We start from the raw sequence: 21,363 nt of genomic DNA on the forward strand, positions 1-21,363 counted from the left end.
GTGGTCACAGCTTCAACAGTATATCAACCAGGGACAGACCTTTTTATTTCATTCAGCTACAGACGTGACAAGAACTCTGAGAAAGTTGGAGACTCACTTCAAGGACATATATCGAGGACATATATCTTCTCATTTTCAAGGTCGGTTGAATATCGGGTTGATTTTCTAAAACCTTAGATTTCACATTATTATTTTGGAAAGTATGTGAACTTCTCATTTGTTTCACAGCACAGCAAACTAACCATGGCACCCATTTTACTGAACTGCGCGGGAAAGGAGGATGAAGACTATATCAAGTGAGTTATTTGTGTATAATGAGGTAGCCAGCCTTTAATTTACCAGTTAGAAAGCTTATGGGACTGTACATCTGTAAGAAGAAAGCTTTAATTACATTCCTTGCTATGTAATGGAAACAGGACATACTAAAATATTTTAGTGAACCTCATCTAAGTAGCTAAACTCATGGTTCCTGTTACTGCTCCCAAAGACCACAACTTCATGTGAAGAATCCCCACTTGGACTCCATGGAAGAGGACATCCTCTACCACTTCAGCCTGGGAACCAAGACCCACAACCTGCCGGAGATGTTTGGGGATGTCAAGGTTTGTGAGAACGGCTCAGATTCCAAACCAATCATGCCTTCTATCTGGACTTTACCCAAGACTGGAGACTCATCTGATTTTTGTATTCTCTCTTGTGCTTTCCTGTAGTTTGTGTGTGTTGGCGGAAGCGGCAATCGCATGAGGGCTTTTGCCAAGTTTATGCACCAGGAGCTGGGCTTGCCTGGGAACACGGACGAGATCACTGATATCTGTGAAGGAACAGACCGCTTTTCCATGTACAAAGTTGGGCCCGTGCTTTCTATCAGTGTACGTTACTCAACACAGCCTTTCCACCATAAAGACGAAAGTTCACAGAAGTTCAGCGAGCCATCTGTGTTTTCACTGTTTACACAGAGTATATGACTCTGTGTTTTACCATAAAGCGAAAGAAAGAGCTGTAAACGGACCCTTTGTCTGAAACATCCCAGAGTTTGCATTGAACACCACTGAATTCCTTTTGTTTTCTCTCTCTCTCCCTTTAGCATGGCATGGGTGTGCCTTCCATCTCCATCATGCTCCACGAGATGATCAAGCTGCTCCATCATGCAGGCTGCCATGATGTCAACCTTTTCCGTCTCGGCACCTCAGGAGGAATTGGTAAGTTCAGACATATGTTCTCATACACTTCTTGATCTTCAAGTGGTCCTAAAAAGTGCCAGGCCAACCTCCTTAGGCAGACACACAATTTTGGGAAAAATCTATGTTGTCTATACTGAAGTACGTTTGTGAAAATACAGTTGTTAAAACCTTTGTAAGGCCCAAAATACTTGGTAAACGTGATTATATAGTGTATGGAGTGTCTATAAGTATAATGGCCACCGACACATTCTTTTCTTCCTCCAAGGTATTTCCCCAGGTACTGTGGTGATCACAGACAAAGCAGTGGACTGCTTCTTCAGACCCCAGTTTGAACAGGTGATCCTGGGGAAGGTGGTCATCAGGAGCACAGAGCTGGATGCGGACTTGGCCAAGGAGCTTAGCCAGTACGCCAGTGAGATGCCTGAACTGCCCACCTTCATTGGGAACACTATGTGCACCAGTGATTTCTATGAAGGTACTGTTAAATTACTGCATGTTTTGACACTTGAAATAAAGTTACCATAGGGTTGATTACTGACTGATGATGTGTGTCTTAGGTCAAGGCCGGCTGGACGGAGCTCTGTGCTCCTTCTCCACTGAGGAGAAGGTGGAGTACCTGAGGAAAGCCTATAACGCTGGTGTCAGGAACATTGAGATGGAGTCCACTGTGTTCGCTGCCATGTGTCACATGTGCAACCTCAAAGGTAGCGCACTCATTAGCCTACCTTCACATCTGCCATGACATTATATAAGACAGTCAGCAGTCCATATAGCTGCCTTGCCAACTCAATCAGTAGATACCTAACCTATGATGACAGTGTTACAAGCACCAACCTTTATCTGTTCATCTATATGATGCCTTGTTGTTTTGTTGCAGCTGCTGTGGTCTGTGTGACTCTGCTGAACCGCTTCGACGGAGACCAGATCTCCACGCCCCATGAGGTGCTGACGGAGTACCAGCAGAGGCCCCAGAACCTAGTCGCCCAGTTCATCAAGAAGCGCCTGGGTCTGATTGTCTAAACGTAGAGCCACAAGCGTCCTGATCTGTTGATCTGTGTATACCGTAAATCCTCAAATAGTGGCCGGGGCTTTTATTTACTTAGGCTGCACAGCGCACCGGCCTGTATTTGGGGCAGGCTTGTATTAGGGGCAGGCCTTTATTTCTTACGGCTCTTCAGAATGTTCAAAAAAGTTCCGTTGATTTGAATGGGGCACCCCAACGTTAGGAGGTCTGTAATTTCTTGATATTCACCACCTCGAAAAGTTAATGACCGCTGTCATTGGCAACGGGTTTTGTGCTTCTAATTCACATATTTCATATCATTCTGCAAGAAGTCCGTCATTTAACGTGGCGGAAAGTCATTGTAACTTGAAGTCAGCAAGTAATGGGTTGCTACGCAACACCTGGGACGTTAAAGTTCTATTACCCTGAAGAAAAAAAAATTCTTAGCGGAAATCACGAAACGGCAACAAAATCATTAAAAATAGGTATTTTGGAGGAATGTCTTCTATCGTTTAGGCAAGTAACTGTATAATAACAAATTCGCCTTGTAGGCTGAAACATTTCTTTTTTTATTGCAAACTGCCATGAAATTAGCCAACAACATTAAACATGAGGAGAACATGTATTTATGAAATGCATTCAATTAAATTGTGATTTCTGCTTTGTGCTGATGGACTGATGCCGGTAGGCTACAGTAAAATTCTGTGAACTTTCGTTTTTACCCCCGGCTTGTGTACGGGCCCGGCTTTTATTTGTCCGTATCGACCACGCCCCCGGCTACTATCTGAAGCTCGGCCTCTAATTGAATCCCGGTCTTTATTTGAGGATTAACGGTATGTACATACGTGTCAATATTTCTGTTATTTAAAGGGGATACTGCTGAAAGGATAGTGATAGGTGCTTTGTGTAGAAGTGAATCATTGTTTTTTTGGGGGGGGGGGGTTATGACTTGAGTGTGCTATAGGTCATGTGGTGGTTTTAACATAAACAAAATATTTATTGGAAGACCAGAATATTTTTTTAGGACGCCGTTTATGTGTATGTTATGTGTATATTCCATTCACTTTGTTACCTAGTTGTATATGTTGCAAATATATGTATTTTTATATTTTTATATTTTTATGTATAATTTTATTGTATACATTTGCATAATGTTTTTACTCTACTTAAAGTGTTATTTTGAATGATGACCTTTCTGACAACAACTAAATAAAAAGTTTCTTGTATATCTTATTCTGAGAGAAAAAATAAGGAACTACAGTTTGTAGCTATTGGCTGCTGTATTTTTCTTGGCCATTGTCGGCCATTTTGTTCCATGAGCCATATGAAACTTAAAGAGACGTGAGCAAATGAAGCCTAGTCAGGTTTGGCATGCGTTCAAAGAATGTGCTAGTAATGCAGAATGTCAAATTTGTTTAAGATTGAACCCTTATGCATGTAATTATATTGTATACACACACATAGATATATACAGTACATATATTATCAATAAAGAAAATGTTTTTAAAATTGATACATTTCTAGTCATATGTATGTATGTTTGAAGCAAGGTCTACCACGCAGTGCTCCTTCAAAAGGTTGGAAACATGCAGACTGAGTAGATGACATTTAACAAAGGGCCTGGAAAGCACATGAAGGCTCTGTTAACTATTGCCTGAAATCACTGATAATTCCACTGATAAGAATGTAGACTAGGTTCATGTCTTAATATCCAAACCAGGAGGCCTTGATTGTTTTTTAACTTAAGTATAAAAGAGTGTGACCTTAATAAGACGGCCAAAAGCTTATTTGAACAGACAGTACTTAAAATGGTGCTACATTTAGGGTTTTAATGTATGGAACATAAGAGAGCAGATGTTATAGATGTTATAGATGTGATGACGTATAACCATGATCAAGAGAATCTACTATTGCACCTCATCTAAGGCATGGATTATCCACAACACGCGTCAAGGACAACTCTTTTTGAAATCACTATATTTAATCGGACTAATTTCTCCAGTGATATTCAGGAGGTAATGGGCCCAGTGGCAGACGTGTGCGGGAGCTGACCGGGAATGCTGCCAACTCGTGTCAGCCCAGGGCATTGTGCGTGGCACAGTGGGAGATACATTAGGAGTGTGCATGGTGTTTGCCAGATCGTGCAGGAACCAGTGGCATTTGCCGGCAGCCCAAGCACAGCTTTCTGCTCTTTTCAGCCCCTCCAGGATCTTGCAAGGGTTGTGATTATTGCAGACAAAAGTGATTGGATTTGCTGTGGGAATTGCATTTGAATTTGTGAAAATCCATTTGAGTGGCCATTACCATGAATACAGTGTTTGTAGCCGTGGAAATGATTACCGGTAACATTTGAAAATAATTTGAACAAATCATGAAAAAGACGTATTCATGCACAACGTAAGTTAATATGGTTACCATGCTTAGCAACGGATTTAAATCACAATTTAACAATACCAATTAACTTCTATATTAATCATGTACTTCACATTCTTAATGTAACAGACTGTATGAACTATTCAAGTGCAGTGCCATGGCAATGCAGAATGAAACCATCCTCATTAGGTCCTACACTTGATGCAAGGAATTTTATTTTAAGAACACGGAACTCAGATCTGGAAGAGATGACTAAAAATAGCGCACACCACTTGGTAGATTGTATAGACATTTCCATACCGAGGAATATGCCCAATCCATATATGTGATTCCAACATGGCACCTCCTGTGTGTGTCCAATTTAGTCCTGTGGGAATCTCTGATAAAATGGTTCTTTAAAAAAAAAAAAAAAACTTATTTGTATGTATACACATTGCTTTTTAAAAGTAAAACATTATTGTTTGTTTTCTTCTCAGACACTTGGTATTGACAATTCAGCAAACAAACTGAAGAAATTAGCCATATCACAAAGAGTTTGCCAGGAGTTTGACCAGTTCAGAAAATAGTGAGTTCCTTTATTCAAGACACTATATCCCCACAAGATGGCAGTCTTGAATTTCACATGTATTATTCGTTTACATATCTGAATAGAGTTTGGGTATATACAGTCATATCTCACACAGTATTGACATTAGGGAAGTGTGTTTTAATGCGAAAGTGTCCTAAGCAACAACCACAATGTGTTTGCTCTGTTTGTGTTCTTTAGGTATAGGTGTGGTAATACAGCAATCTGTGTGTTGGTGATTGCATTTGCCTATTGGAATGCATTCTCTGATTCTGGCTCTTTTTTGTACCAAAGTAAAAACATCTTCATTGTGTTTATTTAGACCAAGTGCACTTTATTGTATATTTATTTTTTCTAGATTTTGGTCAAAAACACATTCATAGTGAATTTCTACTAGTTCCGCTGATTTTAATGTATTTCAAGTAAATTAAGAATTAAGAATATTGATACTTCACTTATTGGGTTGGGGTGCTTTACAATTGATGTTTCCAGAACAATTCGCCCTGGTAGGAGGCCAAATTCTAGATGAAAATTTGGAGCGGATCTGAATCAAGGGATGGAACCAGGAGTTATTTTCACTTTCTTTAACACTGCGAGATGGGCTTGGTGCAGGTATGTGCTCTTCGAGTGGCCTTCTAGTTATATTTCAAAATAGGTAGAATGGTGACTCAGAGACCCAGAGATTAAACAGCCAAGATAATGAGCTGACCTAAAATAATAATGAAACAAAAGTGGAATAGTTGCTCTTGCATAAAGTTAAAGACTAATCTTTAACTTACCTTTGGGGTAGACTTACAGGTTCAAAAGCACAATATTAATTTGTCAGTTATTAAGTCACATGAGCGGTGCAATGTATATGCATCAAGTCCACGGAAGAAATCTATAGGAAGAACTGTACAAATGACTGTGGCCTCTAGAGTCTAGAGTCTTAGGGCCTAATTTACTAACATTGCGACCGCAGCGCAATCAGCGCCTTTGCAAAACGTCTCGGTTACTTACGTAACCTCGGTTCCTTAAGCAGGAACCAGATATAACAGTATGGTACATGACACTAGTCATGGGCCTAAATCGAAGCATTTATCCATTCACGCCTGAAAGGCCGCGAGATCTGTCAGCGCGCACTCCTGAGCCCGCCCCCTCAGGAGTCCATATCTTGAGTCGCGCCCCACAGATCAGTCTTGGAATGAAAACTGAGCAAGAATATCAAACCAAGGTAACACTGTACACGCCAACTTTGTTATATCTGGTTCCTGCTTAAGGAACCGAGGTTACATAAGTAACCGAGACGTTCCTTATCGCAGTTCGCTGCGATATAACAGTATGGGACCCTATATATTCCTGCGTGATAATACAGTGGCAGCCAATCACACACACCAGCTTTATTGAAGCCTTTGCCCTCATAGAGGTTCATACGGCCGCTGGCGGTGAACATATTAACAGGGCAACCTTTATCATAGGCGGCATGAATCCGCGATCCTGCGCCTGTAGGAAACCACCCTGGAATGTGTCATGTGCAACATAACATGTAGACACCAATGAACACACTTATCATATACATCGTTCTCAGGCCAGGGGATTCAGAGATCGCTTGCCTGCAGAACACCATGAATACAGGGCAACCTTTATCATAGGCGACAGGGATCCGTGATCCCGCGCCCGTAGGAAAAACCCTGGGATGTTTCATGTGCAACATAACATGTAGACACTAATGAACACACTTATCATACTGTATATATCGTTCTCAAGCCAGGGGATTCAGAGATCGCTTGCCTGCAGAACACCATGAAGAAAACTAGGTTCAGCCACATCTAACATATAGAATCTAATGAAAGTGTGGCGAGAACTCCAGCTTGCAGCTTTGCAAATATCTTCCACTGAGACGCCCTTTAGTAAGGCCCAGGAAGACGAGACCTCCCGCGTAGAGTGCGCATGCAACTTCTCCGGGGGATCTAAAGACAAGCTCTTATAAGACAACACGATAGCCTCTACTATCCAACGGGAGAGGCTCGGTTTTGATAGAGGTCTGCCTTTTGCACGTGCACCAAAGCACACAAATAGCTGATCTGACTGTCTGAAAGTTCTAGTGCGCTCCACGTAACAGCGGAGATCGCGCACTGGACAGAGCTTATTCAAACGTTCCTCCTCTCCAGAGGCAAAAGGAGGAGGCGAGAAAACTGCTAATTCAATCACCTGATTGCGGAATGGGGTTACCACCACTTTAGGTGTGTAAGCAGCATTAGGTCGCATAACCACTCTGTCACCAGCGATCGAGAACTGAAGGCACGATGGGCTGACTGACAGGGCTTGCATGTCACCAACGCGCTTTGCTGACGTTAACGCCAGTAGCTGCGCGGTCTTTAAAGAGACAAACTATATGTCACCGTCTCCAGGGGCTCGAACGGAGGCCCTGTGAGAGCACGTAACACCACCAGCAGATCCCAAGAGGGTATGAGGTGTCTCTCTGGCACCCTGAGCCGTCTCACCCCTGCCATAAAGCGTGACGCTAGCGGGTGACTGCCAGGAGAACTGCCATTAATGCCTGCGTGGCAGGCTGAAATGGCAGCCAGGTACACTTTGAGAGTGGAAGCCGCCTTCCCCTCATCAAACAACTGCTGTAGGAATACTAGTATGACGCCCAGCGCGCAGTTAATGGGGTCATGCTGCCGCGCAGCGCACCATCGTTCAAAACTGCGCCACTTCAGCGTATACAGAGCCCGTGTCGACACCGCTCGGGCACTCTGTATTGTAGCCACCACCGCATCCGACAAGCCTGACGCTATGAGCCTGCACCTCTCAGGTGCCAGGCTCTGAGACGCCACCACTCCGGATGGGGGTGCCACACTGTCCTGTGCGCCTGCGTTAGGAGGTCTCTCCGCAGAGGCAGCTCCCAGGGCTGTTGCACTGACATATTGAATAGATCTGCCGCCCACGGCTGATTGAGCCAGTGGGGGGCCATCAATATCCATTCTCTGCCCTCGTCCGCTACCCTGCACAGCATCTGCTGGAGAAGCGGAATCGGGGAAAGCATATAGGCGTAGACCTGGCCACTGGTGGTCCAGCGCGTCTATGCCTAGTGGGGGGTTGTCGCCCCCTAGCGAGAACCAGAGCGGGCAGCAGGTATTCTGTCTGTTCGCAAACAGGTCCACCTGCGCCCTGAACAAACGCACCCAGATCTGGTCTATCACCTGAGGGTGTAGACACCCATCTGCTGCTCGAGGGTCGCCTCTTGATAACAGGTCCGCTCCGTAGGTGAGGTGACCTGGAATATGAACTGCCCTGAGGGAAAGGACGTGACTCGCTGCCCACAGGAGCAGGCGGGTCGCCCAATGGAGCACTCTGAGATTCTTTTGAATGAAGAGTGCATTACAAATAAAATTAATTATTTATTTATTATTATTATTAGCAGTGACTGAGAGTGCACTCCGCCTTGACTGTTTATATACGCCAAGGCCACAGTGTTGTCCGTCCTCACTAACACATGCTGACCACTCAGTCTGGGCAGAAAGTGTCGTAGAGCCAGGACTACTGTCCGCAGTTCTAACACATTTATATGAGACGCGGCCTCTGTCACAGACCAGACCACAGACCTCTCCCCTCGCAGACTGCACCCCACCCTTGGTGGAGGCGTCTGTGGTCACTACTACGCGACGTGACACTATGCCCATAGTGCCCGACGCAGCGAGAAACCAGGGGGTTCTCCAGATTGCCAGGGCCTTCCTGCATCTGGAGGACACCGTTACTCTGCGGTGCCTGTCTGTGACTGCGTTGAGCCTCAGAGACAAGTACCACATCTGGAACGGCCACATACGCAACAACCCTAGCGGGAGCGCGATAGCGGCTGACGCCATCATTCCCAACAGGCGTTGGCAGCACAGCGACGATGTTTTGATGGCATTTATTCGTTCTCGAGACAGCCTGACCTCCATGGAGGTGGAGTCTAGAAACATGCCTAGGAAATGTGTAATTTGGCTTGGGCACAGAACGCTTTTTTCCTTGTTTATCACAAAGCAGTCGATGCAGGTGTGCCACCACTAGATGGCAGTCTTGCACCGATGTTGCTCTTGAATGAAAGCCACGAACACGAGCCCATAATGGAACAAACGCAACTGCGTTGTCGTAATGGGGCGATGGCTGCATCCACGCACTTTATAAAAACCCTCGGTGCCAAGCGGAAGTGGAACTGGTATGCTATTCCTCCGAACGCAAACCTCAGAAATCTCTGATCTCTGGGGTTGTTCGGGGCATGGAAGTAAGCATCTTTTAAGCCAATCGTGATGAACCAATCGTTTGGTCTTATGAACTGCACTAGCCGGCGTGGGGTCAGCATTCTGAACCTTAGTGGCATGAGAGCTTTGTTCAATACACGTAGATCTAATATTGGACGTAATATCTAATATTGGGTCTAATATCCCGTCCTTTTTGGGGACCGGGAAGTGACGGCTGTAGAAGCCTGAAGCTCATTGCTTCATTTTTGGAGCAGAGAGTCTCTTTCATTGTAGGAAACGAGACTGTCCCCGCTGCACCTGACGGAGCCACCCCTCCAAATGTCGGAGGGGGGTTGTTTTGGGTAGCCGTGGCGACGCAGAGCCGCGCGCTCTCCCCGTAACATGTCATGCTGATCTGTTCAGCTGAATAATTGGTCGGGAGTGAAACCCGCTCATTGCCAATTTGCCCATGTCTAGGTCTGTGCCCGCTCTGTCTAGGGAGGGGGTCAAGATCTGAGGGCACACCCTCACATTCGTTTGAAAAATGAGGGTGTATGGATGCAGAGGTGGATATGTTGAGGGGAAATTTACACAAGCATGACTTATGACTGCGCCCATAGGGGCAGTGTTAGTGACATGTGAGGGTTGTACTTGTGGAGACTGATACATTGTGCTCGACATGAGGTTGCATGTGAGTGGTGGGCAGTCTTTTATGGTGGTGGGGAGTCCACTCCCCCCTCTCTTCAATAGCAGGCGATCAGGTTCGCTGGGACCTGATCAGCCCTCACCCACGGCGGACAGCAAGCCGGTGTGGAGCTGGGAGTAAACCCGCTCATGACACACCTGCTGCTGTCCAGATCTGTGTCCGCTCCGCTCGGGGAGGGAGGGTCAAGATCTGGAGGCCCACTTCACATTGCTTGTAAACATGTGGGCATATGGGTGCCGTGGTGGATGCATTGAGGGGGGATTTACACATGCATGACTTACTGCAGCGCCTACAGGGGCAGTGCTTGTGACATGTGAGTGCTGTGCTTGTGAGGACTGACACCCCGCGCTCGACATGCAGGTTGCATGGAGCAGCGTGTAGTCTCTCTCGGTGTGGGGGCTGGCACCGGGGTGCCGCCGACCTCACACACGTCCCTCTCGCCGTCGCCCAGCAGGCACTCCATCTCCAGCCCGAATCCACCCCTGGAATGGGCTGGTTGAGCGGTGAGGGTGCTCCACTGGGTGAAGTACTGGGATGGTGGAGCGGGGGCGGGCTGCAGCCGAAGCGGCTACCGGACCCCCGCTACCTGTTGCCGACGGTGTGCACTGCTCAGCTGGGAGAGTCTCTCCAATCTGAGCAGGCGTCGGCTCTCCCGCATCCCTGTGGTCCCAGCATGGGAGGCACTGGAACGAGAGAAAAGTTGTACAGCGAGTTCGAAAACCCAGTAGGCTAGCAGCTAACAAGCTAGATATCTAACTCAACTTCTTAAGTCTAGGAAGTCTTAACTCTCGGAACTCACGCTAGCAACGGGAGTACAGACCGAGTTCGTTTACTTCCCCAACGGTGATAACCGTCGGGCAACAAGCTAGTTTACAGGGTAGTCCGTGGACTAGCCCGCTATCAAGCTAACAAGCTAGCTAATGGTGATAACCGTCGGGCAACAAGCTAGTTCACAGGGTAGTCCGTGGACTAGCTAGCTAACAAGCTAGCCCGAATTTTAAGTCTATAAGCCTTAATTCGTGGCACTAAGCCAGCGAAGGTAATAAGACATAGTTCGCTTACCTTCCCAACGTTGACGGCAGCTAGGCAGCAACTCAGTTCGCAGGGTCGTCAGTGGACTAGCCAGCTAACGAGCTGACTTGGTAGCTCTCGTCAGACGGGAAGAGGCTAGCGGGTGCGGCAGTGGCTACCCAGCGGCTGCCTGACACCACGCTGCCCGGGGCCAAACTCGGTGGCCCTCGCTAGCGTCATGCTAGCGTAGATGTCGTCCTGGCGTGCCCGCAGCCGGGGCAAGCCTGCCTGGACGTATTCTGAAATGAGAAGAAAGTTAATTTCGCGATCACACAACTGAATGTTGGGTAGCAAAAAGCTAGCAGGCCAGTCAGAAACTGAGCCAGCTAACCAGCTAGGATAGCGACTCTACTTTCTTAATAGTAGGTCGAATCTTGTAGCGCTCTGAGCTAGTGAGGGTAAAAAACCTGATTAGTTCACAAACTCGTAATGAGCAATAGGCATACAAAACTTTGACCAGGTAGCGTAAAGGATATACTTGGAGCTGGCACTTTGTTCTTGCGAAGTTTTCAAAGAGACTGATCTGTGGGGCGCGACTCAAGATATGGACTCCTGAGGGGGCGGGCTCAGGAGTGCGCGCTGACAGATCTCGCGGCCTTTCAGGCGTGAATGGATAAATGCTTTGATTTAGGCCCATGACTAGTGTCATGTACCGTACTGTTATATCGCAGTGAACTGCGATAAGGAACCGCATATAGCGCACAGTATTTTGCATCGTATTTATCAAACAAGAACGTCGTCGCGTCATCTGCGCCAAACACCGCCCATTAGTGTTATTTAGCGCGCAGCTAAAATAGGGACGAAACAGCCTGCGTGTTCCTTCCACCATGGATGATGAGTTAACATTAGAATTAGAGCTTTTGATATACGAGGTTACAGCAAACTAACCCGGGTAAATATAGAAACTCATAAATATTTCTCCATTTAGCCCTTCCGTCCACACTAAAAGTTGTTATCACTTTGAATTCAAGACCGTCTTTTATTGGTGAGCTGATTTTGGGAAATTAAACTTTTCAGCGAACATTGAGTTTCTGGGTTACTATGGTTAGCCCTCAGGATGCCTGTGCAGCTTCATATTAACGAGTTTATGTTCACGAGTTCATATTCACACATATTAACATGAGGTAATCACACACAGGCAACTGCAAACTTTTAAGATGGTTCCCTAAGCTAGAGATAGCTAGGATAGTTAATAGCCAGGTTAACTGCTCCATAGCATCCCGTTAAATAGTCTGGTAGGAATACACGACACCCCTTACTTTTAAACGGCGTATTCCAACACTGAAAACCATGCTTTTCAAGAACACATTTGAAAACTGTAGTTGTAGGTTGCCATGGCACTGGGGGTAGCTTGCGCTTGAGAGGCTATAACGTCAAAATAAACATGTATGGTGAAATTAATATGCTGCTATGTCTCTACAATTTACTTACCGGTAGTTTAGTTAGTGTACTTCGAGTACAAGTACTTTTCCTGAATAGATACGCGTTACTCCTACGCAGAAGGTGTGCACTGTACTCGGTGTGCTTGAACTATGAGTGAAAATACCGTTTAACTTTAAACCATACAATGAGCGGTGATTCTGGGTAAGAAGTGGCCAAACTTTTCCCGAACAGCTAGCTGGTGGGACAGTTTGTAATTCTATTTGTTTGTATGCCTATTAAATGATACATCAAATACAAACATTTAAAAAAAAAAATTACATTTCCGAAAATTCTAGCAGGCACATGGTTTTCATTTAGCAGCTAAAATGTCATGCTAAAACACCTCCTCCCATCTCTTTGCGACGAACACCCACTTTCCCACACCCACTTCCCAGCAGCAGTAATCTGCGCTTTTACTCAGGTGCGCCTCCTTTGGAAATACGGTTTTATGTCTTTACCCGCTATTTTACGCCTGAAATGGGCGCAATCCTGTTAGTAAATGAGGCCCTTAGAGTCTAAATCATCTAACATCATCTAAATAATTGGAGGTTCCTCAAAAATGTGTAATTTTGCATTAAAGTACCTTTGATACCATAGTTCAGTTGCCAACAAGCGAAATGCCACTAGAGTGGGGACATTTCCATGGTCCCCCTGAACTGTTTTGTATTAATTGTAACTGGAACAAGTAGCCTAATTTGATTTTTAGAAAATGATCCAAGTGTGAAATTTGTCACTACAGTGTTTATCTCACAGTTGCTCAGTAAAATGGCTGCCTTGAAAATGTCACAAATGATGGGGATATAGATTTTATATCTAATATGTAACCTTTCCCTGATAACTAAGGAAACTGAAAGCCAAAGTAAGCACAAAGGGTGGATGCTCAAATGTGTTTGTTTGTTTTTTCATTGGGTTCAAAGAATGTCTGAACTGCAAACGCAAAGCATTCAGGTTTTGTGGGCATAGTGCCACAAGTGACAACAGGACCTGACACAGCCATAAGAACATAATGTTCAATGCATTGTACATTGGGCAGGTGAAGCAGTATACTGTTGATGGATAAATGCCAGATTGTCTGCCATTAGCCATATTCACAAGAGCCTACAATATCTAAGTAATCTAGTTTCAGAGGTCCAGGTCCTTTGTCAGTGTCCTTCTATCATTGGTAATAATTGTCAAGGCAGCAATAAACCTTTCACCCACACATTTATTTATGATCTGTGAAAATGAGCTTTTGCTTCATACCTTTGTTGCCGTGTATATACATGTATTCCAAGCCTGTTTTGACATATTATGGCCCTACCTGCCAGTAAACAGTGATCAAAGAGCAGCCGTTTGTGCATAAACAAGCTCTGCATATGCAAGTGCCCGATGGGACAGTACATCAGTAACCTAAGGACGCTGATGGGGAAGTGGGGGGAAGAGGACAGGGCTGCTCAGTTGTTTAATTTGGCTCTTTTTACTGTAGAATTTATTCAGCAAATAGCATGATTGGACTTACGAAAACACGGTGACCTCTGAAATATGTAAATATAGGCGCAAACGGGGGCTGTTCTGGGCATGAGGCGACTCTGGCACTTGCTGAGCCCTCTGTTCTAATCGCTTACTGGATGATATGCTCTGTCAAACAAGACAGTAATAATTCCCCAAACTTTTTTTTTTCTTTTGTGGGGTGGGGGTGGATATGACTAGACAGCCCATCCATCTATCTTTCAGTTTACACATTTACTGCACAGTTTCAGCTGAGTGTAGGGTGACATTGTAAATTGCCACTGAACACGGTGCTTTTGGAAGGATGACATTCTTGTCAGAAACTGGTCCCTTTTGTCTTTTTTGTCCCTCGTCTCTTCCTGTTGACAGTTAAACTTTGTGTTTCTGCAACATTAAAAACAAGGACGAATCCCCCGTCAACATGTCCAAACTCTTGAGCTTTGGTTACCTAGAGGAAGACAAGAATCCCAGAAGAGCTCCTGCACATGGTAGGTGTTTCACCCCCACCACACCAGTCCAGTTTATGTGACCCCTCCACTCAAAAACATACAAACCACCATACTTGCCCAAAATGCGAAGATTTGACTAAATGGTATTTCAGTGCTAAGGTGATGTCAGCTACATGTATTCTAAAGATAGATGTTGTAAGTTCACTACTCCCATGGAAGGGGAAGGCAAACTCTTACTGGTACCACACAAACACAGAGAGGGCTGACCTACGTACAGAGACCATCTCACTCCACTGCCGGACAATACCCAACATGCTGATGGACAGCTACTGAACAGAGGCCATGTTCTTTTGCTGCAGGTGCGACATCTGCTCTGGCAGGCGGCGCAGTGCGCCTGAAGCTTCCACAGTAGGAGGCCTGCGGACACGCACAGGAGCTCACTGTTCGCTGTGGCAGGCTTCTTCCTCTCTGACTGCGGAGGATGGGCTCAGCACTTCGGTGGGAAAAGTTGTTCACTCTCAAGGAATGTGCGATGCTTATGTGTGGGTGTGTGCATGTGTGTATGTTTTCTATCTTGATTGCGTGGCATTTTTTTGTAGTTATGCTGTTAAAATTGCATTAAAAGTCCAATAGTGCTGTTCTGCTGACTTGCTGTGCCATTTTGTTTTCAATGTTACCAGGAATGCTGCATGATATGATAAGAACCTAACTTTGAATAAGTTGTAGACCCGTTTTCCAATTGTAGGATCCCAGACATGTCCCCTAACCAAAAGATACATCTCCCAGATTTATTACACTCTGCTTTTAAAATTGGAGAGATTTTCACAATTTCTTTGTAATAACTCTCTTGTGAGTAAGACAATCCACTTAAATTATATATGTGTGTGTGTGTGTATATATTATGCATTCCTAAATAGTCCAGGGTGTTGCTGATTTATGTTTATGTTATTCTCTGGTGTTCTGTCGATGAACTTACATAATTGTTCTTTACTGTTTTTATGGCCTTCTGGGCATAGTCTATGTATGTCACACAGGACAGTCTGAACCTATGTAAATAAAACCTATGAAGCCATTGGTACTTCCGTTATATTTTCCTTGCATGCAGATTGATGCAGATTGTTTGTAGCTATGTAGAACTGCATACACCTATTAGTGTTCTTTAAAGTCCTGGAAAGCCTGTGCATAACCAATCGTTTGAGTGTATATCCTGTTACATTGCATAAGGGTGTATGTTTTTGACACACAATCCAAATAATTGGGGAGTAGTCATACCACGAACTTATGTAACACTCAGTAAAAGAAAGAGCAACACACTTTGAGGATTCAGACCTGTTTATCTTCTTTCTTTTTTTTTTACTTAAACGGCATATTGCATGTTTTGCACTGTTTGCTGTGACAGTTTGTCATCCATGAGAGCTGAATGTGTTTAAGGGGAGGGAACGGCAAACAATCAGTCCACTGGTCACCAAGGGGGGCGGGTTGGTCACAGGTTCAACAGTATATCAACTACAGCCAGAAACCTTTTCATTTCATTCAGCTACAGACGTGACAAGAACTCACTTTAACTATCAAGCACATATATCTTCTCATTTCCAAGGTCAGTTAAATAACAGGTTGATTTTCTAAAATCTTAGAGTTCACATTTTGAAATTATGTATTAATAATGTATTTTGGAAAGTATGTGAACTTCTCATTTGTTTCACAGCACAGCAAACTAACCATGGCACCCATTTTACTGAACTGCGCGGGAAAGGAGGATGAAGACTATATCAAGTGAGTTATTTGTGTATAATGAGGTAGCCAGCCTTTAATTTACCAGTTAGAAAGGACTTTGTACATCTGTAAGAAGAAAGCTTTAATTACATTCCTTGCTATGTAATGGAAACAGGACATACTAAAATATTTTAGTGAACCTCATCTAAGTAGCTAAACTCATGGTTCCTGTTACTGCTCCCAAAGACCACAACTTCATGTGAAGAATCCCCACTTGGACTCCATGGAAGAGGACATCCTCTACCACTTCAGCCTGGGAACCAAGACCCACAACCTGCCGGAGATGTTTGGGGACGTCAAGGTTTGTGAGAACGGCTCAGATTCCAAACGAATCATGCCTTCTATCTGGACTTTACCCAAGACTGGAGACTCATCTGATTTTTGTATTCTCTCTTGTGCTTTCCTGTAGTTTGTGTGTGTTGGCGGAAGCGGCAATCGCATGAGGGCTTTTGCCAAGTTCATGCACCAGGAGCTGGGCTTGCCTGGGAACACGGACGAGATCACTGATATCTGTGAAGGAACAGACCGCTATTCCATGTACAAAGTTGGGCCCGTGCTTTCTATCAGTGTACGTTACTCAACACAGCTTTTCCACCATAAAGACGAAAGTTCACAGAAGTTCAGCGAGCCATCTGTGTTTTCACTGTTTACACATTATGCAACAGACTATGACTCTGTGTTTTACCATAAAGCGAAAGAAAGAGCTGTAAACGCACTCTTTGTCTTATTTGTCTGAAACATCCCAGAGTTTGCATTGAACACCACTGAATTCCTTTTGTTTTCTCTCTCTCTCCCTTTAGCATGGCATGGGTGTGCCTTCCATCTCCATCATGCTCCACGAGATGATCAAGCTGCTCCATCATGCAGGCTGCCATGATGTCAACCTTTTCCGTCTCGGCACCTCAGGAGGAGTTGGTAAGTTCAGACATACGTTCTCATACACTTCTTGATCTTCAAGTGGCTCTAAAAAGTGCCAAGGCCAAGCTCCTTAGGCAGACACACAATTTTGGGAAAATCTATGTTGTCTATACTGAAGTACGTTTGTGAAAATACAGTTGTTAAAACCTTTGTGAAAGGCCCAAAATAGTTGGTAAACATGTGATTATATAGTGAATGGCCACCGACACATTCTTTTCTTCCTCCAAGGTATTTCCCCAGGTACTGTGGTGATCACAGACAAAGCAGTGGACTGCTTCTTCAGACCCCAGTTTGAACAGGTGATCCTGGGGAAGGTGATCATCAGGAGCACGGAGCTGGATGCGGACTTGGCCGAGGAGCTTAGCCAGTACGCCAGCGAGATGCCTGAACTGCCCACCGTCATTGGGAAAACTATGTGCACCAGTGATTTCTATGAAGGTACTGTTAAATTACTGCATGTTTTGACACTTGAAATAAAGTTACCATAGGGTTGATTACTGACTGATGATGTGTGTCTTAGGTCAAGGCCGGCTGGACGGAGCTCTGTGCTCCTTCTCCACTGAGGAGAAGGTGGAGTACCTGAGGAAAGCCTATAACGCTGGTGTCAGGAACATTGAGATGGAGTCCACTGTGTTCGCTGCCATGTGTCACATGTGCAACCTCAAAGGTAGCACACTCATTAGCCTACCTTCACATCTGCCATGACATTATATAAGACAGTCAGCAGTCCATATAGCTGCCTTGCCAACTCAATCAGTAGATACCTAACCTATGATGACAGTGTTACAAGCACCAACCTTTATCTGTTCATCTATATGATGCCTTGTTGTTTTGTTGCAGCTGCTGTGGTCTGTGTGACTCTGCTGAACCGCTTCGACGGAGACCAGATCTCCACGCCCCATGAGGTGCTGACGGAGTACCAGCAGAGGCCCCAGAACCTAGTCGCCCACTTCATCAAGAAGCGCCTGGGTCTGATTGTCTAAACGTAGAGCAACAAGCGTCCTGATCTGTTGATCTGTGTATATGTACATACGTGTCAATATTTCTGTTATTTAAAGGGGATACTGCTTAAAGGATAGTGATAGGTGCTTTGTGTAGAAGTGAATGTGGAGGACCTCTTTGTTCTTGGGGGGGGGGGGTTACGACTTCAGTGTGCTATAGGTCATGTGGTGGTTTTAACATAAACAAGAGTTTTATTGTTAGACCAGAATATCCATATTTAGTTTAGGACGCCGTTTAGTCCATCTTTTTACAGTGTAAACTAATTACAGATTAATGAGCCACATAAACTGACTAGTTTGTCAGTTATCAATATGTGTATGTTATGTGTATATTCCATTCACTTTGTGACCTAGTTGTATATGTTGCAAATATATGTATTTTTTTATTTTTATGTTTTGATGTATAATTTCATTGTATACATTTGCCTAATGTTTTTACTCTACTAAATGTGTTATTTTGAATGATGACATTTCTGATAACAACAAAATAAAAAGTTTCTTATATATATTAAGTATATCTTATTCTGAGTGAAAATGTAAGGAACTACAGTTTGTAGCTATTGGCTGCTGAATTTTTCTTGGCCATTGTCGGCCATTTTGTTCCATTAGCCATATGAAACTTAAAGAGACGTGAGCAAATGAGGCCTAGTCAGGTTTGGCATGCGTTCAAAGAATGTGCTAGTAATGCAGAATGTCAAATTTGGTTGAACCCTTATGCATGTAATTATATTGTATACACACACACACACACATATATTATCAATAAAGTAAATGTTTCTTTATACGGCAAGGTTCAAAATTGATACATTTCTAGTCATATGTATGTATGTTTGAAGCAAGGTCTACCACGCAGTGCTCCTTCAAAAGGTTGGAAACATGCAGACTGAGTAGATGACATTTAACAAAGGGCCTGGAAAGCACATGAAGGCTCTGTTAACTATTGCCTGAAATCACTGATAATTCCACTGATAAGAATGTAGACTAGGTTCATGTCTTAATATCCAAACCAGGAGGTCTTGATTGGTTTTTAACTTAAGTATAAAAGAGTGTGACCTTAATGAGACAGGCAAAAGCTTGTTTGAACAGACGGTACTTAAAATGGTGCTACATTTAGGGTTTTAATGTTAATGTGGAAACCCTGTATGGAACATAAGAGAGCAGATGTTATAGATGTGATAGATGTGATGACGTATAACCATGATCAAGAGAATCTACTATTGCACCTCATCTAAGGCATGGATTATCCACAACACGCGTCAAGGACAACTCTTTTTGAAATCACTATATTAAATCGGACTAGCTTCTCCAGTGATATTCAGGAGGTAATGGGCCCAGTGGCAGACGTGTGCGGGAGCTGACCGGGAATGCTGCCAACTCGTGTTAGTCCAGGGCATTGTGCGTGGCACAGTGGGAGATACATTAGGAGTGTGCATGGTGTTTGCCAGATCGTGCAGGAACCAGTGGCATTTGCCGGCTGCCCAAGCACAGCTTTCTGCTCTTTTCAGCCCCTCCAGGATCTTGCAAGGGTTGTGACTATTGCAGACAAAAGTAATTGGATTTGCAGTTGAAATTGCTGTGATTTTGAGTTAAATACAATTATTTGCAAATGGGGGGGGGGGGGGTCCTTGAATCTTTGAATTTGTGAAAATCCATTTGAGTGGCCATTACCATGAATACAGTGTTTGTAGCCATGGAAATGATTAACATTTTAAAATAATTTGAACAAATCATGAAAAAGATGTATTTATGCACAACGTAAATTAATATGGATACCATGCTTAGCAACGGATTTAAATCACAATTTACAAAATACCAATCAACTTTCTATATTAATCATACATGTACTTCAAATTCTTAATGTAACAGACTCTATGAACTATTCAAGAGCAGTGCCATGGCAATGCAGAATGAAACCATCCTCATTAGGTCCTACACTTTATTTTAAGAACACGGAACTCAAATCTGGAAGAGATGACTAAAAATAGCGCCCACCACTTGGTAGTGTCTGCACAGTAGTCATGTGTATAGGCCCATTTGGACTGGCTATTCCTGCTGGATATTGCTTGTTTCATGACCCACCATCATTTCCCAGCAGCCTAAAAGCATCATTGGCTTGCAGGGGACTCATTATGTTCACCACTGTGCCATTTAACAGATGCCACATTCAGTGATATCACTCAGTTAGTATTGCCTATTTCTCTCTCTTTTTATGGTACATTCCATGTTTAATATGTCCCCCCCCCCCCCAAATTATCTACATAGCCTACTTGAGAAAAAAAAAAATTGATCCGGAAAGCACGCGCAGAGAAGACGAAAAATCACGTGACTGAGTGACCTTGTGTCCCGTTGTAGGCACAGTGAGAACACTTTGATTTCACATGGTTGGGAAATCAGAGCAAAGAGACGCATGATGTCGAACAGCTGCCCGATTAATAATCTGAGGAGGCGCTCACGGCCTTGAGTCACTGCTGTCAAGTGCTCTCTCCTGCCAAGAGAGAGAAACCAGCAGGCAATGCTAGGAGGTTAATGGGTTTTTACTGGAGAAACAAGCACTTCAGTGTAAAATAAAGAAAGAAAGAAACCCTACAGAACGCCTACCTGTGTAGGCTGGTCCTCCTCTCTGTCATCTCGACGTCTTAGCAGTGCACTGAAGATCAGGCCTAATATGAGCTGAGTGCACTTCTGTTTACTCTGAAGTACTCAGGAGTCAGATGTCTAGTCGGGGTACATGAGAAAGATTGGGCATCAGTGCCCTTCGCCTAGTCAAACAGTGGGGAGTCCTGTTGGGTACTGGGACTGACATGAACGGCACTTGAAGTCGCCAAGAGATAGGAAATGCAAACTCATTTAAAAAGATCACTTCAAACTCTCTTATAGAATCAATATTTCATTTATTTTGATATTATTTATATATTATTATATATTTTCATTACAATTCTGAAACAAACTACTTCGGCATGATTTTTGGAGGGTTCCACCCATGGGAGTATGTTTAGTATAGTGAAAATTGACTGTAATCTTGTTATTTTATAGCTCTGTTGTTTTCAAAGCAATTCTGAAACCATCTTACGCAATGTTATTTCAGACGGTTGCACCCAAGCACATTGGGTTGAAAAATGCTTGTCATCCTGTTTTTAGTTTTGTTCTTGCGTATGTGAATCATTGTGAATCTATGTGAATCATTAACAAGTCAGCTGTCTACATGTTT

The 21,363-nt window shown here is 44.0% G+C and overlaps 2 protein-coding genes across 2 annotated transcripts; both read left to right on the forward strand.

Annotated features, from left to right (window-relative positions):
- Positions 1-49: 49 nt before the first annotated feature.
- Positions 50-2,296, forward strand: LOC105902643 (uridine phosphorylase 2-like). The gene is made up of 8 exons (XM_031558083.2): positions 50-140; positions 229-296; positions 488-602; positions 711-869; positions 1,085-1,199; positions 1,447-1,656; positions 1,739-1,885; positions 2,059-2,296. Exons 2-8 carry the CDS (start codon positions 244-246, stop codon positions 2,199-2,201), a joined length of 942 nt encoding a protein of 313 aa, XP_031413943.1. The 5' UTR covers positions 50-140; positions 229-243; the 3' UTR covers positions 2,202-2,296.
- Positions 2,297-16,009: 13,713 nt separating this feature from the next.
- LOC105907951 (uridine phosphorylase 2-like) lies at positions 16,010-18,939 on the forward strand. Its single transcript, XM_031558109.2, has 8 exons — positions 16,010-16,060; positions 16,169-16,236; positions 16,423-16,537; positions 16,646-16,804; positions 17,037-17,151; positions 17,383-17,592; positions 17,675-17,821; positions 17,995-18,939. Exons 2-8 carry the CDS (start codon positions 16,184-16,186, stop codon positions 18,135-18,137), a joined length of 942 nt encoding a protein of 313 aa, XP_031413969.1. The 5' UTR covers positions 16,010-16,060; positions 16,169-16,183; the 3' UTR covers positions 18,138-18,939.
- The last annotated feature ends 2,424 nt before the right edge of the window (positions 18,940-21,363 follow it).

This window comes from Clupea harengus, chromosome 2, assembly GCF_900700415.2.
Source record: "Clupea harengus chromosome 2, Ch_v2.0.2, whole genome shotgun sequence".
Lineage (NCBI taxonomy): Eukaryota > Metazoa > Chordata > Actinopteri > Clupeiformes > Clupeidae > Clupea > Clupea harengus.

Excerpts from the sequence above, each read along its gene's own strand:
- LOC105902643 (XM_031558083.2), top strand. The coding sequence starts at position 244 with ATGGCACCCATTTTACTGAACTGCGCGGGAAAGGAGGATGAAGACTAT. Across the intron at positions 297-487 it reads GAGGATGAAGACTATATCAA|ACCACAACTTCATGTGAAGA; the intron begins GTGAGTTATTTG and ends CTGCTCCCAAAG. Across the intron at positions 1,657-1,738 it reads CACCAGTGATTTCTATGAAG|GTCAAGGCCGGCTGGACGGA; the intron begins GTACTGTTAAAT and ends TGTGTGTCTTAG.
- LOC105907951 (XM_031558109.2), top strand. The coding sequence starts at position 16,184 with ATGGCACCCATTTTACTGAACTGCGCGGGAAAGGAGGATGAAGACTAT. Across the intron at positions 16,538-16,645 it reads AGATGTTTGGGGACGTCAAG|TTTGTGTGTGTTGGCGGAAG; the intron begins GTTTGTGAGAAC and ends GCTTTCCTGTAG. Across the intron at positions 17,822-17,994 it reads TCACATGTGCAACCTCAAAG|CTGCTGTGGTCTGTGTGACT; the intron begins GTAGCACACTCA and ends GTTTTGTTGCAG.